We start from the raw sequence: 12,259 nt of genomic DNA, 5'->3' as shown, positions 1-12,259 counted from the left end.
GCAGGAGCTTCCTCTGAAAAGAGTTGCAGTAACTAGGCTAACAGCACTTTTGACTGTTCTGGTCTTGTGAAGTGCATCCCCTTTCAGGGTGAAGACCTCAGGCCCTCCCCACTCTCAGACCAGACTTGGGCTGCAGTCCCCATATACTAGCCACGATTACCTCAGCAGGTCTGAGCACCTACGTCCAGCATCTGCAAGTCTATTCCTTCCTGGTGCAATGAGAATGATAAGCAGGGACAAATCAGCCTATTTAAAGCAAAGTACTATTTATTACAAACAAAAGCACATCAAAGATGACAGGTCTTAAAACAATGCCAGACTATACACAGGTCTGGTTTATCAGTAATCTAACCATCTTCCACATAGTAGGTCTACGCTTCTTTTAGACACACCAAGACTCCTGGTGTAGTCTGTTCCCTCAACCCACAAACTATTCCCTCTGTCCCCGCTGCAGGGAGAATCTCCTTCAAAAACTGTTCATTCCTTTTCATCTGCTAGTTCCCAGCCTTGGCAAAACAAGGCTTGCAACTTGTTGGAGACAGAATTGTAGGTCCTCAAAACCAGTAGCTTAGCCTATTGTCTTTCAAGCATGCATGGGGGCAGGGAAGGGAGAAGTTTCTTATCTGGAGCTGCTGTCTTCTTCCTGTTTGTAATTTCCACTACCCCCTATTTAGCTAGATCAATGTATTCCCACAGGAAAGTCAAATCATTCACAAAATAACGCCCTGAGTCACACACAGTGTTCATCAAATTATTATGTCTCAGTATTTTTAAGGTTACCACACAGCAATTCCACTACCACAACAGGCACTAAGACTGCTGGCCAAGCCTTTCCTGACACTTCTGGTTCCTCAAAACAAACAAGCAACAATCAAAGACTTTGTTAAATTTTTGAATAGCAAGCATTTTACATGGTACAAAAGAGTTGGAGAGTTCAACCTGCACCCATCGTGAGAATGGGACTAAAAGCAAGTGCAAACAGCCCCAGGAAAGAAGGGATCTGTTACAAACATGGGAGATACCAATAATTCACTGGATCAAAGCAGGTTTCCTCGAAATGGTCCCTGATCATTGAATCCCTTGGTAAATCCACAGCAACAAAACCAATTACCTGAGGATTGCTTACAAGACACAGCATTAGAAGGGGGGAGCCACCCCACCAGAGAAGCATTTTAATAAGCATATACATTTGCTATATCACCCACCACCAATCACACAGGAGCAACAGCAGGAAGAAAGGCCCAAATACCAGAGAAATAGGTCAAAGTAGCTAGCTCCCCTTTTCTATCATCCCATCCTGCACAGCAACTTTTACTGCATTTCTAAGAGGTGGCCCAGGCAAAGAGAATGATCAATCATCCTCTGCAGCTGTGAGGATTTTTCAGCGGGCCAGGGGAAGCTGGAGTATATGTCACTTTAATAATGGGCCCAGCTAAGAGTTACTTTCTGGGACATAGTATTGGGGTGCTTGAGACTGGAAGGACTTGGTGTCCAAGTTCCCTTTCCAGGTGGATGTGGAGGGGCTCATTGTAGGACAGCAGCTAGAATAGTTACTGTTTTTTTTCTAGGAGAGATACCTGGAAAGTAGGAAACCCTTCCCCCCCAACACACACACACACACACACACACACACACACACACACACACACACGAAGTAGGTAAATAGCAGTATCCCTGTTTTACATATGGGGAAATGGAGTCACAGCAATGAAGTGATTTTTCTCAAGGCCATATAGGAGGTTGGTAAAGAAGCCCTGGTGGTTAGGCCCATGGGCCTTTCTGTAAAAGTGACTGACAGCAAGAATCTCCCTTCCACGTTAAAAACATCCTGAATGTGGAAAAATCCTTTGATTCTGACAGTATCAATATCCTACAGACACAATGGTTGCATAGACCATTAAGGATTTGTTTTGTGCAGCTCACCAGTGTATGGCTCTCAAGCTGAGGTCAGAATTAGTGCTGCTAATAAAGCACTTTTTAATAAAGCCATTGGTAGTCTCTTCCTCTAACTCTGAGTTAATGTGCACTTCCCAAATGCTACGTCTTCCCCCATCAGAATGTTATACACTTCAGCAATCGTTTTTCAGAGGCAATTGTGGCAGAAACCTGTAGGACCACTTATGTAAGAGCCAGTAGCTGCTATTTCAGTTTACATAGAGAATAAGTTTATCCCCTTTCTCCTCTCAGAGAAATCCCCTCACTTCAAACTCTCAATCACTTTGAATCAATAAATCAAATATTCAGTGTGACTTACCCAGTAAGCAAGTCCATGGAGTTTGATGGGGATAACTCAAAGTTACTTCAACAAGACTCTGTAGTTTTCAAATCTGTATATTCCAATAGTCTGGCTCTATACCCCTTTCCAGGTAACTAAACTTCAAACATGCCTTTAGAACACATATTGCAGCCTATTGTCAGGCTATGAAGCCAACAAGGATATGGGCTATTACTTAATTAAAACACACATTTTGTGTTGGTATTAATTCTGATTTCCCAATCAACAATTAAGCAAAATCAGCTGCTGCCTACCCAATTAACCTGCTTGTATGAGCACAGTAAAGCCATAAACCATAGTAAGAGTTGAGTGATAGATCAGGATTACTGGCATCTGTTGCAGCTGCTTGCCTATTAGTCCTATTCGTTATACTAGCTGGAAACTGGTTCCTTTCAGTATGGAGCAGCCTGTAATGCGATTATTGGATTCCCCACTTTTTGCCAGGCTTCTTAAAAATATTTATAAATAGGCATAGTACCAAAGCTATAAACAGCTGGGAGTGTTGCTAGATAAAATTCCAAAGAGAAAAGGTGGAGACAGAGCTACATTACAATTTCTGGCCAAAGTTAACCAGAAGTTTGCTTATACAGTTGTAGAGGAACAACTGAGGATTTACCCTCCAGATCCAACTTTCTCCCTATAGAGTAGAAACCTATTCCAGAGGGTGTTTGACTAGAAACATGAGGGAGTAGTCAAACTTCACCCTGTGGGAGATCTGCTGATGACAGAATAATTTTAGAATCCAGATAATGTATTAGGAAATTCAAAGGCCACCAGAAGAATATGCCTTCTAAAGGGTGGTTTACTCACTACCATAATTTCACCCTCTGTTGGGAAGTAACAGTGCCCACTTGCTCAAAGGCACAGTCCTGCAGATTTTTAGTGGTGCTAGTTAACTGAAGTCAGGGGATTATCTAGTGTGAACAAGGGTTTGTAAGATCAAGCCTCAACAGTTTCAAGCAACACTAAAGGACCCCTTATCTGGATATGTATTATTCTTTTCTCATCAAACCAAAGCATGCATGTGTGCGTACACACACACGCATGCCTGCTAGCTGCTTCCAGCTCGTTGAAAAGCCTATGCTTTGGCAATGCCTTCCTACCACACAGGTGATTCATGAGCAACAATTCCTCATGCAACTGGCTGATGATGACCCCTCACAGTTTCAGGGCCCCATCCCGTATGTGCCTGCAAGAGCATAGAAGAGACTGGTTACCACTAGTGCTGTTTCACCAGATTTCTGAGATGCATACAGCTCCTCCAACCTGCTTAAGATCTTAATTGGCACCAACACCTGCTACTTATTACAATGCACAAAATTTAGCATGGTTAAATTGTTCTACATCCTAAGGTTAAATGACTGTCTCCCTTGCAAGCAAGTCTGGATTAATTTGAACTGGCCTTGTTGTTAGCTGCTTTATTTGCTTAGGGGGATATTTGTAAAATAATAATAATAATACCCAGAGTAGTTAAAATCCAAGAGAGACAGGTGCTACCAACAGCATGTTGTCTTTCTGCTTCCCAAGGCCGTTTTGAAATGTTTCCAGAATGAACATTGTGGATGGGATTTTCAAGAGCACTCCACTCTGGCCTAACTCTGCTCCCATCAATGTCAACTGTAAGATTCATTGACTGAGATCAGAGATGGTCAACTCAAAGCACCTTTGAAAATCCCTGTGTCTGACTATACTTTGCTGGAGTGGAGAAATCACCCCTTTTCTCATCCATAGAAAGGCTCTGCTTCCTACAAAACAAACAGTAAGGGAAAGTTCCACTCCAATTTTTGCTGTCTAGTCTTGTGCTAGGTTTGGTAGAAGTGACTTTATCAATATGCTCAAATTGCCCTTCTAATCCTAATAATCAGTAAAGAGGTTGGCAGAAAAACTGGATTTCTACTAACAGTCTTTCTAACTGGTGCAACTGATGCCCTGCCTCCAGGGAAAGCTACCAGGATTTTATAACTTGCAGGAGAGGGAGGGGTACGGACTGGAATTCCAGCATTTGAGATAGAAGGAAGAATTCTAAAGAGGAAAAAATGGGCTACCAAGCACATTGAACAGGAACTCTGTCTACTTAAGAGCATAAACACTGTGGACTAAAAGGGGTCATGTTGTTTCACATTTGTATTTAACAAGAGAGCAAAAGACAGTCACTGTTGAATGAACTATAGCAGTGGGATGCTTAAGCACTTGAAGGAATTCACATTACAAATAAACTGCAGTGTTTTATCTAGTAAACTTAAATAAAAGAAACCACCAAGAGGGTGTTATCACAAAAGTAGCAGGTAGGGTAAAGTATTTGACTTAAGAGAGCAAGTGGTGTAGACTTCTAGAGGCTTCTGGAAAAGAATCTTAAAGTCTATATAGGTGTGTTTGGGATCACCTAGTTATACCATAAGAATTAGAATACCTTGACTGACTAACTTTTAACAACATGCCATGGTTAGCAAGGTTCACTGACATTCACACTGAAACAGATTTTAAATTCCAAAATGAATAATATATGGTCACTTGTTATTTCGGTTATTTGTCAGCAGCAGGGTGCTGCAAGAAACTTGTCTCTTGAAACAGGAGGGTTGCATTATGTTCTACCTGTTGAGTAAGCTTACAAGGAAGCTGCTGTTATGCAGTACACTGCTCAGGTTCATACTCCTGTATTTCTGGACAGCAGTTCTAATCCAAGTAACCACAGGAGATTACGGAAAATTATTAGCATTGCAGGAAGTGTTAGTGTTAAAGCTACAACTGTCATACATGTGCCATGTCTCCAAGACCCAAATTCACGTGGATGCAGTATGCATTTGTGTATGCAGATAAGGGGTTGCAAGCTTGAACTTTTCTACTTCTAGCTTGGTTTCTGCTAGTTTTTTTTTTAAGCTGTATTTGGTGTGCAGGTCTCATTAAATTAAAAAATTAATTGGTCTTGCTTTCCCCACTTTGCCCCCCCCCACCCTTTTTGAGTCTTGATTGGGATCAAGAATTCATTTTTAATAGACTAAAGAAGAAATAGAGGTTGTAAGAAAGGCACCTGTGCAGCGTTAACATGATACACACAGTGGCTGAGGGGATTTTAATTTCCATAACAGACTTAAGGCTTGTTTGTCAAGGCTGTTCTCTGTTCTCTGTTCTGTACAAGTTCCTGTATGTGTAATTGTCTGAAGGATCCTGAAAGACAGATCGAGGATACCTGAGGAGTTTTCAGTAAGTGGTGCTAAGCTTTAGCAGCTTGATAAGAAGTTGCATGCAAATATACCAAACATCTAAGTGTTTCTGAAGTCTAAAAACCATCAATGTCACATCAGGAAAGATGTTTCCTCTTCTTTGGAGTAGCTGTTTGTCTGGTATATCCCTAGCTCATGGAGAAACTGAACAAGTAAATACAGAAGAGCCACCATAGTACACTTGTCAACCTTCCCTATCTGTTTAGCACGATAGCAGTAACAATTAATTCCTGGGGGTTAGAGTGTCCATTATGACCAGGTTTTATTCTCAGAATGTATCATGCTATACAATCTGAGCAATGCTGCAACACTGAGTTTTTTGATTTCTGCAAGGAGTTTCCCCTCATCCTAAACCCCTTATCTTACAGTAAGGCCAGTCTCAAAAGAAGGACACAAATTGAATTTAGTTCCCTCAGTTTCAGAGTATCTAACCAGTAAAACTAGGATTATCAGGCTTGCACTTAACAGAGTGAAGAGGTTCTACTGTCCACTGTCTTTTATTTTCTGATTTTAGTACATGTGATCAACTTTGAGGGAGTAGTGAGGGACATATTAGCTGCACTTTACAGTTTGACAACCACAAAAATAGAAGGCAACTATACAATCGTTCACAAAACTAGCTTTCATTTCTAACACATTTGACAGAACAGGATTAGCTGCAACAAGTTACGGGGCTCCAAGTGTAAAGTGCTATTTTGGTTAAAAGTAGCTGAAAAGCAATTACTACAACATTGATCTGGGTGTTCGGCAGTTAGACTGGTGGTATCCTCTGAATCTTTCAGGTCAAGCTTTATGCTTCTTGATGAAGTTAATAAGCCCATTTGTTGAGCTATCATGAGATGTCACCGGAGCATCAGAATCCAGTTCTGGTTCAATTTTCTTAGCCAATTGCTTTCCAAGCTCAACTCTGCATTTTATGGAGGAGGAGAAAAAAAAAAATTAGTACAAACTCATTTAGGCCCAGACCCACAAAGATATTTAGGTACAAACTCCAGATTATATACTACTGTGATCCATAAAGCCTTGCTTAGCTGGTGCCTAAACTCACTCAGCATCTAAAATTTCAGAGGAAAGTTCCCTAGGTGCCTAAGATTTGGACTCTGGGCAAACACACTGCTGCCTCATTTAGGTGCACAGAGACCTACCTCATGCCTAAGCCCCAGCATGATCCACAAAGCAAGGGAAGAGAGGCATTTCCCTGCATATCTTACCTGCCATGGGCTACTGGATAGATCCCCATTCGAATCTGGTCAGAGGAGGTAGTGATGCCATCTCCCTTAACTCTTAGCCCCATGGATATCAGAGACCTAATGTCTGTTTCCCACTCTGCCTGATGGGGAGAAGAGATTGAACAGGGGCCTCAGGATATTCTGAAGCGAGGCTCCCTCATTCTCTCCTGCTGAAACAGTTCCACTTTAGATAAATTAGAGTCACTAGAGCAGCACAGGACAGGAAGGTGGTCTCCCACCTCCCAGATGGATGCCCTAACCACTGGACTATAGAGGCATCATTCCTCATTCTGGTGGCACCTCCTGCAAGGATAACCTGTGAGGTATGGAAAGGAGGAGTTATGCTGTTCTAGACAGCATTGCACCCTGCAGAGACCCCTGTTCAGCTTCTAATTCAATGTTTTGGAAGAAGCATGGTAGCACAGCTATGTAGGAGAGATGCAGAAAATAGACTAGCAGTGAATAGGAACAGGGTCTTGGATCTCCAGAGTGGAGAACAGAGTCCCTTGTGGAGTCCTGGGCTTTATATAGGGCCTCATCCTCTTCCACTGCCCTCTCCAGAGGAAGGTACAAGTTTCATCTGAACCATATGCATATCCCAGCCCCTCTACCTTCTCCTGGGAGTTTCTACATTGGAGAGTAAGACATGAGCCATAGTCAATGGTAACAGTGACAAGGAATGGCATTGACTGGCCCCTGAGAAAGGTTAGTCTTCATCTGAAAGGAAGAAAAGTGGGGAACTCCTCAAAGGGCTGCTGTCATTCAGCAAAACACACATGACCCAGGAGGCAAGAAAAGGTTTATTTAGTGACTTGGTAAGTCAACCAGGTATTGTCCATGCCTGCTAAATCAAGAACCAAGATTTTCAAGTGATTAGTGGTTTTAGCACCCAACTTAAGAGCTCTTGAAGGGACTTGGGTCAGAGCCAGGTGCTTAGCAATTCCTGAAAATTAGGGCTCTGTAAGAGGTCTCAAGTTGCAGCACCTCAGTTTCTGGGGGCCCAAATTAGTTATTTTTAAAATTTTTGACCAAGATATACAAGATGCACCTCATGTGACAGTGGAGGGTATCATTTGCAATACAGCCTACATTAGTGTTAGGGCTCCTATGTCAGAGGACAACCTTGTGCACAGGAAGAGGAAATCAAGAGGTGGGTTTTTCAGTTGCTTCAGTATCTTGGCAGCTGCTGTGCTGTCATATTGCCTAGTATTGGTTTCCATATATGGAAGGTAATTCATGTTGGCCCTTTACTCAAGGGGAATTGCATTTTGTAACACTTTCTTGGTCAACTCTGACCCAGTGTCTTTCTCCACTTGTAATATTTCTATAAGTATTGCTGAAAACACCTTTTCTTCTCCCTCTTCCCCACTTCTCCCATATATAGTTTCTTAAAGCTAGTAAAAGCAGAGTTCCCTTAATCTTTCCTCAAAACTATCTCTGTGATGCCACGCACAGGTTTAACACGGGATAAGATGTTTTATCCCATAGACTTGCCTTTTGAGCCATAGTAGAAGCTTTTTGCACTTTGATCAATAGCACAAGGAATATGTAGCTGACTTGCTTCATTACCTTAGCTTTCTTTTTTAAATAGGGGAGAAGCTGAGTGCCATTAGTTCATAAGGATTGGAGATAGACTTACCCCCACTGGTCATAGCTATTAATATCCCACACAACTCCTTGAACAAAGATCTTGTGTTCGTACATAGCTATAAAAAAAACAAAAACACCACAGAATTAACTGTAATCCTCATCAGAAAACATCACTGAACATTACTAGTAATGAGACATATTTACCAATTAAGGCTCCCAGAATGAATGGGGAAAGTTTTGTAAACACAATGGAATTGGTTGGGCGATTTCCTTCAAAGACCTTTCAAACAAAATAAAAACAGTGTTACAACTCCAACAGTCTCTCACATCAGAATCACATGAACCTATTTTCCAAGCGCACCAGAGAGTCATGCACCAAGTTATGTTTTATTTGAATTAAAGATTGTACAGAGAGCAACATGAAGAGCATTAGAAGGACATAATAGCAATTTCAAGCTGCTGGTCATCCCCACAGACCATACTGTAATAAGTTAGTAAAATGCCAGGATCATGCACAGTAGAGCCCTGCAACCCAACCCAAACCCAATGGGGCTCAGCAACAAGTGTTGGGTCCTGGTCAGATCAGGATGTGGCCACTAGCTGCATGGTGCAATACCGAGTGTGCCAAGGAGTTGCAGCACCTCTCACTCTGCAGCACACAGAGCAGGGGACTGCAGATGACAGGAGCAGGGCATGCTGGCACACAGCTGTCGCTGTGCGGTCCTCATAGGCACAGGTTTGGGGGGTGGAGGGAAGGTCAGAATGAAAACAACTCTGCCTACTTGAATTTTGGTTTTGTGGGCATGGGTCTTGTTTGGGCCTAAAAATTAGGCCCAAGCAGACTTTTAAATGCACAAGTTCAGTACTATGCAGATGACAGCAAGTGCAGTAAGATCAGCTTCCAAGACTAGATATGGAAAAGCCTCTAGTGTCTGGGAAGTGCTGCAAGGTTGCAGTGTTCCGGTAGCACAACAATGACATGGTTTGGTTTTTAAAGAGGAATTTGCCCCATAGAGACCTCTCAAGTTAGCCACTGAATCTCTAAAAATTCAACACTTGCAGCTTGCTGCTGCTCATATCTAGCCAACTGCCACCAGAGGGCGCCCCATTTTTCCTAACATTACATTTAATAGTATTCTCCCCTAATGTCTGCAACACACACACCCCCACTACTGCTAACACCAAAATGTAGCAGAGTAACTTGAATTACAGTGGTCACCACATGGATACCTTATGTGGAAGAAGTTTCTCCAGAGGATCTCCACTTAGCCCAGTAGCCTGCAGTTCTTTTCGAGCCTCATCAGCAGTCTTTCCTTTCATCAAGGCCTCAGTCTGAGCAAGAAAGTTGGCCAGAAGGATCTAATTGGAAGAAGTTAGATATTAACAAGCCAGTCAAATTACTGCCCTTCTAGTTTATGGAGAGGGAGCACGCTCTAGTGCTTAGGGGCCAGGACTGCACAAGGATTCCTGGATTCCATTCCAGGCTGCACAACCTCAGGCAAGTCACTTAGAGCTAAAATTGAGGTACCAGGTACAGCACAAACAGAAATATGGTTTTTCTTCCTCCAAGTAGAGTCAGAAGGCTTTTCAGTGTCATGAATATATGACAAGGAGGATTTAAAGATTTGGAGTGAAATCAGACTTCAGTGGGGCCAGGATTTCACCCTCAGAAACCACCACAACCACAGCACTGGATCCGACCTCTGCAGTGCTCCTTTGTGTTTTACCACTTTCATCCACAAGAGTCTGCACTTTCTTCCATGCCACCCCCCTCTCATATCCATGGGATGTTCTTAATCAGAGATCACCAATTCACCAGCTTCTCCTCAAGGCCAATACAAAGTTAGCCAGCTGAGAAATCCATTAACTCTGAGACAGAAACCTTAGTGTCATGCCACATACCAGCCCTACCTGAACAAACATATATTCATATTGCAGCTACCCATCATCCCTCCTCTCTTTACTATCATGCTACCTCCTCATTGCATCACATGGGTTAGTTTGTAAGCTCTTCAAGGCAGAGATCACAACCTGTTTTGGGCAGTGCCTATCAGTCACCATATCATTTCTAATGTGCCTAGGAATGATGGGAGAAAATGCATTTTCTCCCTTTTTTAAAAAAAGTTCTTTATATTTGTCTGAAATCAGTATTAACATCTTGTCATAAGAATCTAGAGTGCAATTTAAGAGGAGTACTGGCAACCTGCGTTTGAAATTGGTACTGGAAGTAATTCAATTTGAGGACACCTCTCCCCAAAGCTTGAAATAAAATGGTAGCACTGGGAAAGTTAATGGAAAATCAATTTGTAGTTATGTTAAAGTGTGCGAATATAAATGGATTGATTAAACCTTTATTAAATCAGTCCAGGTTTATAGGACACGGTGCTCAAAAAGATTAATTCATAAAGATACCAACAGGCTATTTTTCTCCAAGGACTTGAAAACCTTGGAGGTCAGGAGCATCTCTTAAGGAAAAGGGATCATCTCCTTTGAACATCTGACTCCTTGCAATCTGCAGGCAAAGCCTGCAATATTCTCTCCCTCTCCCCACCCCTCAAAGCACCATCAGGCCACATTTTGTCTGCCTCTAGAACAGAGAGTTGGAAGTTCTGCAGGAACAAAACCTCTGTGTAATCAAGTCAGATTGTTCTGCCACACCCTGTGTGGGGGGGGGCAGTCTCAGACACATTAAAAATCTGGTCCAGCGTCTAAAACAGATGAATTCTGATATACTGTAGTGTTGACTGAACTCTAGCCTCTTCAGCAGTAGAGAGAGGAAATATGGCTGCCAATGATTACAAGCACAAGTAGTTTTACCTTGTGATGCAAGCCATTTCTGATTGGATGTTGAGTCTGGACTGGGATTAGAAAATCGCAGGGGATTATACGAGTTCCTACAGGGAAGACAATGTTAGAAATCTATTAATACTTTGTATTAAAATCAAGCAGGAAGTGTATTCTTAAAAAAAAGAAACCCTTGACCAGTTTCAGCCACTCTAAACTAGTCAAAGACAGCAGCAAAAAGTTTTCCAAAAAATTAACATTTCACAAATTCTTGACCAGCTCTATTTTAGAGTATTAGTTTTTTAGAGGTCTAAATCCTTTTGCTGAAACACCAAGGCACGTTGCCTTCTAAGGCCACTGGCTGACAATAATAGGGTGATGGTAGGGAAGACGCCTATGCCAATTTAGCCAATACCTTGCCCTTAAGACAGTATCAATTCTGTAACCTCTGCAGCATCTAGGGTGACCAGATGGGATGAAGAAAATATCAGGACACATGGGGGGCAGGGGGTAGTCCCAGCAGCAGAGCAAAAAAAAAAAAAAAAGAAGGCGCAGATTCCTAGAGTCCCGCTGGCGGGGGTGGGGGAGGAGGAGGAGAGAGAAGAAGGAAGCAGAGTCCCACCCATGTCTGGTCACCCTAGCAGCATGTGGTGTTCAGAATTTCTTCCCAAGCCCAGGTGTTCTGCATAGCAGTTACCAGTTTTACAGTAGTACCTTGATGAATGAGCTGATAAAAGGCATGCTGCCCATTAGTTCCAGGTTCTCCCCACACAATAGGGCCAGTATTGTAGTCCACACGAGTGCCTTTCTTGGTGATGTATTTCCCATTAGATTCCATATCACCCTACAAGCAATGGAGGTTAGAAGTTTATAAATCAAATCAGATATACCCTATGGGCTTTTTTTTGTTCTTGCAGAGAACTCTGTTAGGCCTGTAACAACTTTCTCCATTTACTTTAACTTTGTTTATCTTTATCAATTTTAAAACACGTTAAAGTTAGTAGTTTGGTTTGTTGACATCAGGAAGGTTAGGATGCTAACAAAATCTGTGTTGAGATAGGGTTTTTATGAGCCTCTCTATGGATGGTTGTGAATACAGCCAATAGTTGTATTGCTGTCTGTTACCAAGATAGTATTCTTCCTCAGAACTCTCCAAAATG

General features: G+C 42.2%; 1 protein-coding gene across 1 annotated transcript in view; it reads right to left on the bottom strand.

Moving 5' to 3' along the window:
• Positions 1–5,974: 5,974 nt before the first annotated feature.
• The window catches only part of GPI (glucose-6-phosphate isomerase), a 28,057-nt gene continuing 21,772 nt past the window's right edge, over positions 5,975–12,259 (bottom strand). Inside the window, exons 13-18 of the mRNA XM_030581467.1 lie at positions 11,814–11,943; positions 11,133–11,209; positions 9,546–9,674; positions 8,520–8,595; positions 8,365–8,431; positions 5,975–6,403 (exon numbers count right to left, since the gene is read on the bottom strand). Coding sequence (XP_030437327.1) covers positions 6,280–6,403; positions 8,365–8,431; positions 8,520–8,595; positions 9,546–9,674; positions 11,133–11,209; positions 11,814–11,943 — 603 coding nt within the window. The 3' untranslated portion in view covers positions 5,975–6,279. The remainder of the gene's footprint in view (positions 6,404–8,364; positions 8,432–8,519; positions 8,596–9,545; positions 9,675–11,132; positions 11,210–11,813; positions 11,944–12,259) is intronic.

The sequence above is a fragment of the Gopherus evgoodei genome, chromosome 12 (genome assembly GCF_007399415.2).
Source record: "Gopherus evgoodei ecotype Sinaloan lineage chromosome 12, rGopEvg1_v1.p, whole genome shotgun sequence".
Lineage (NCBI taxonomy): Eukaryota > Metazoa > Chordata > Testudines > Testudinidae > Gopherus > Gopherus evgoodei.
The sequence above is the reverse complement of the archived record's forward strand: the minus strand, read 5'-3'. Positions and strand labels throughout refer to the sequence as shown.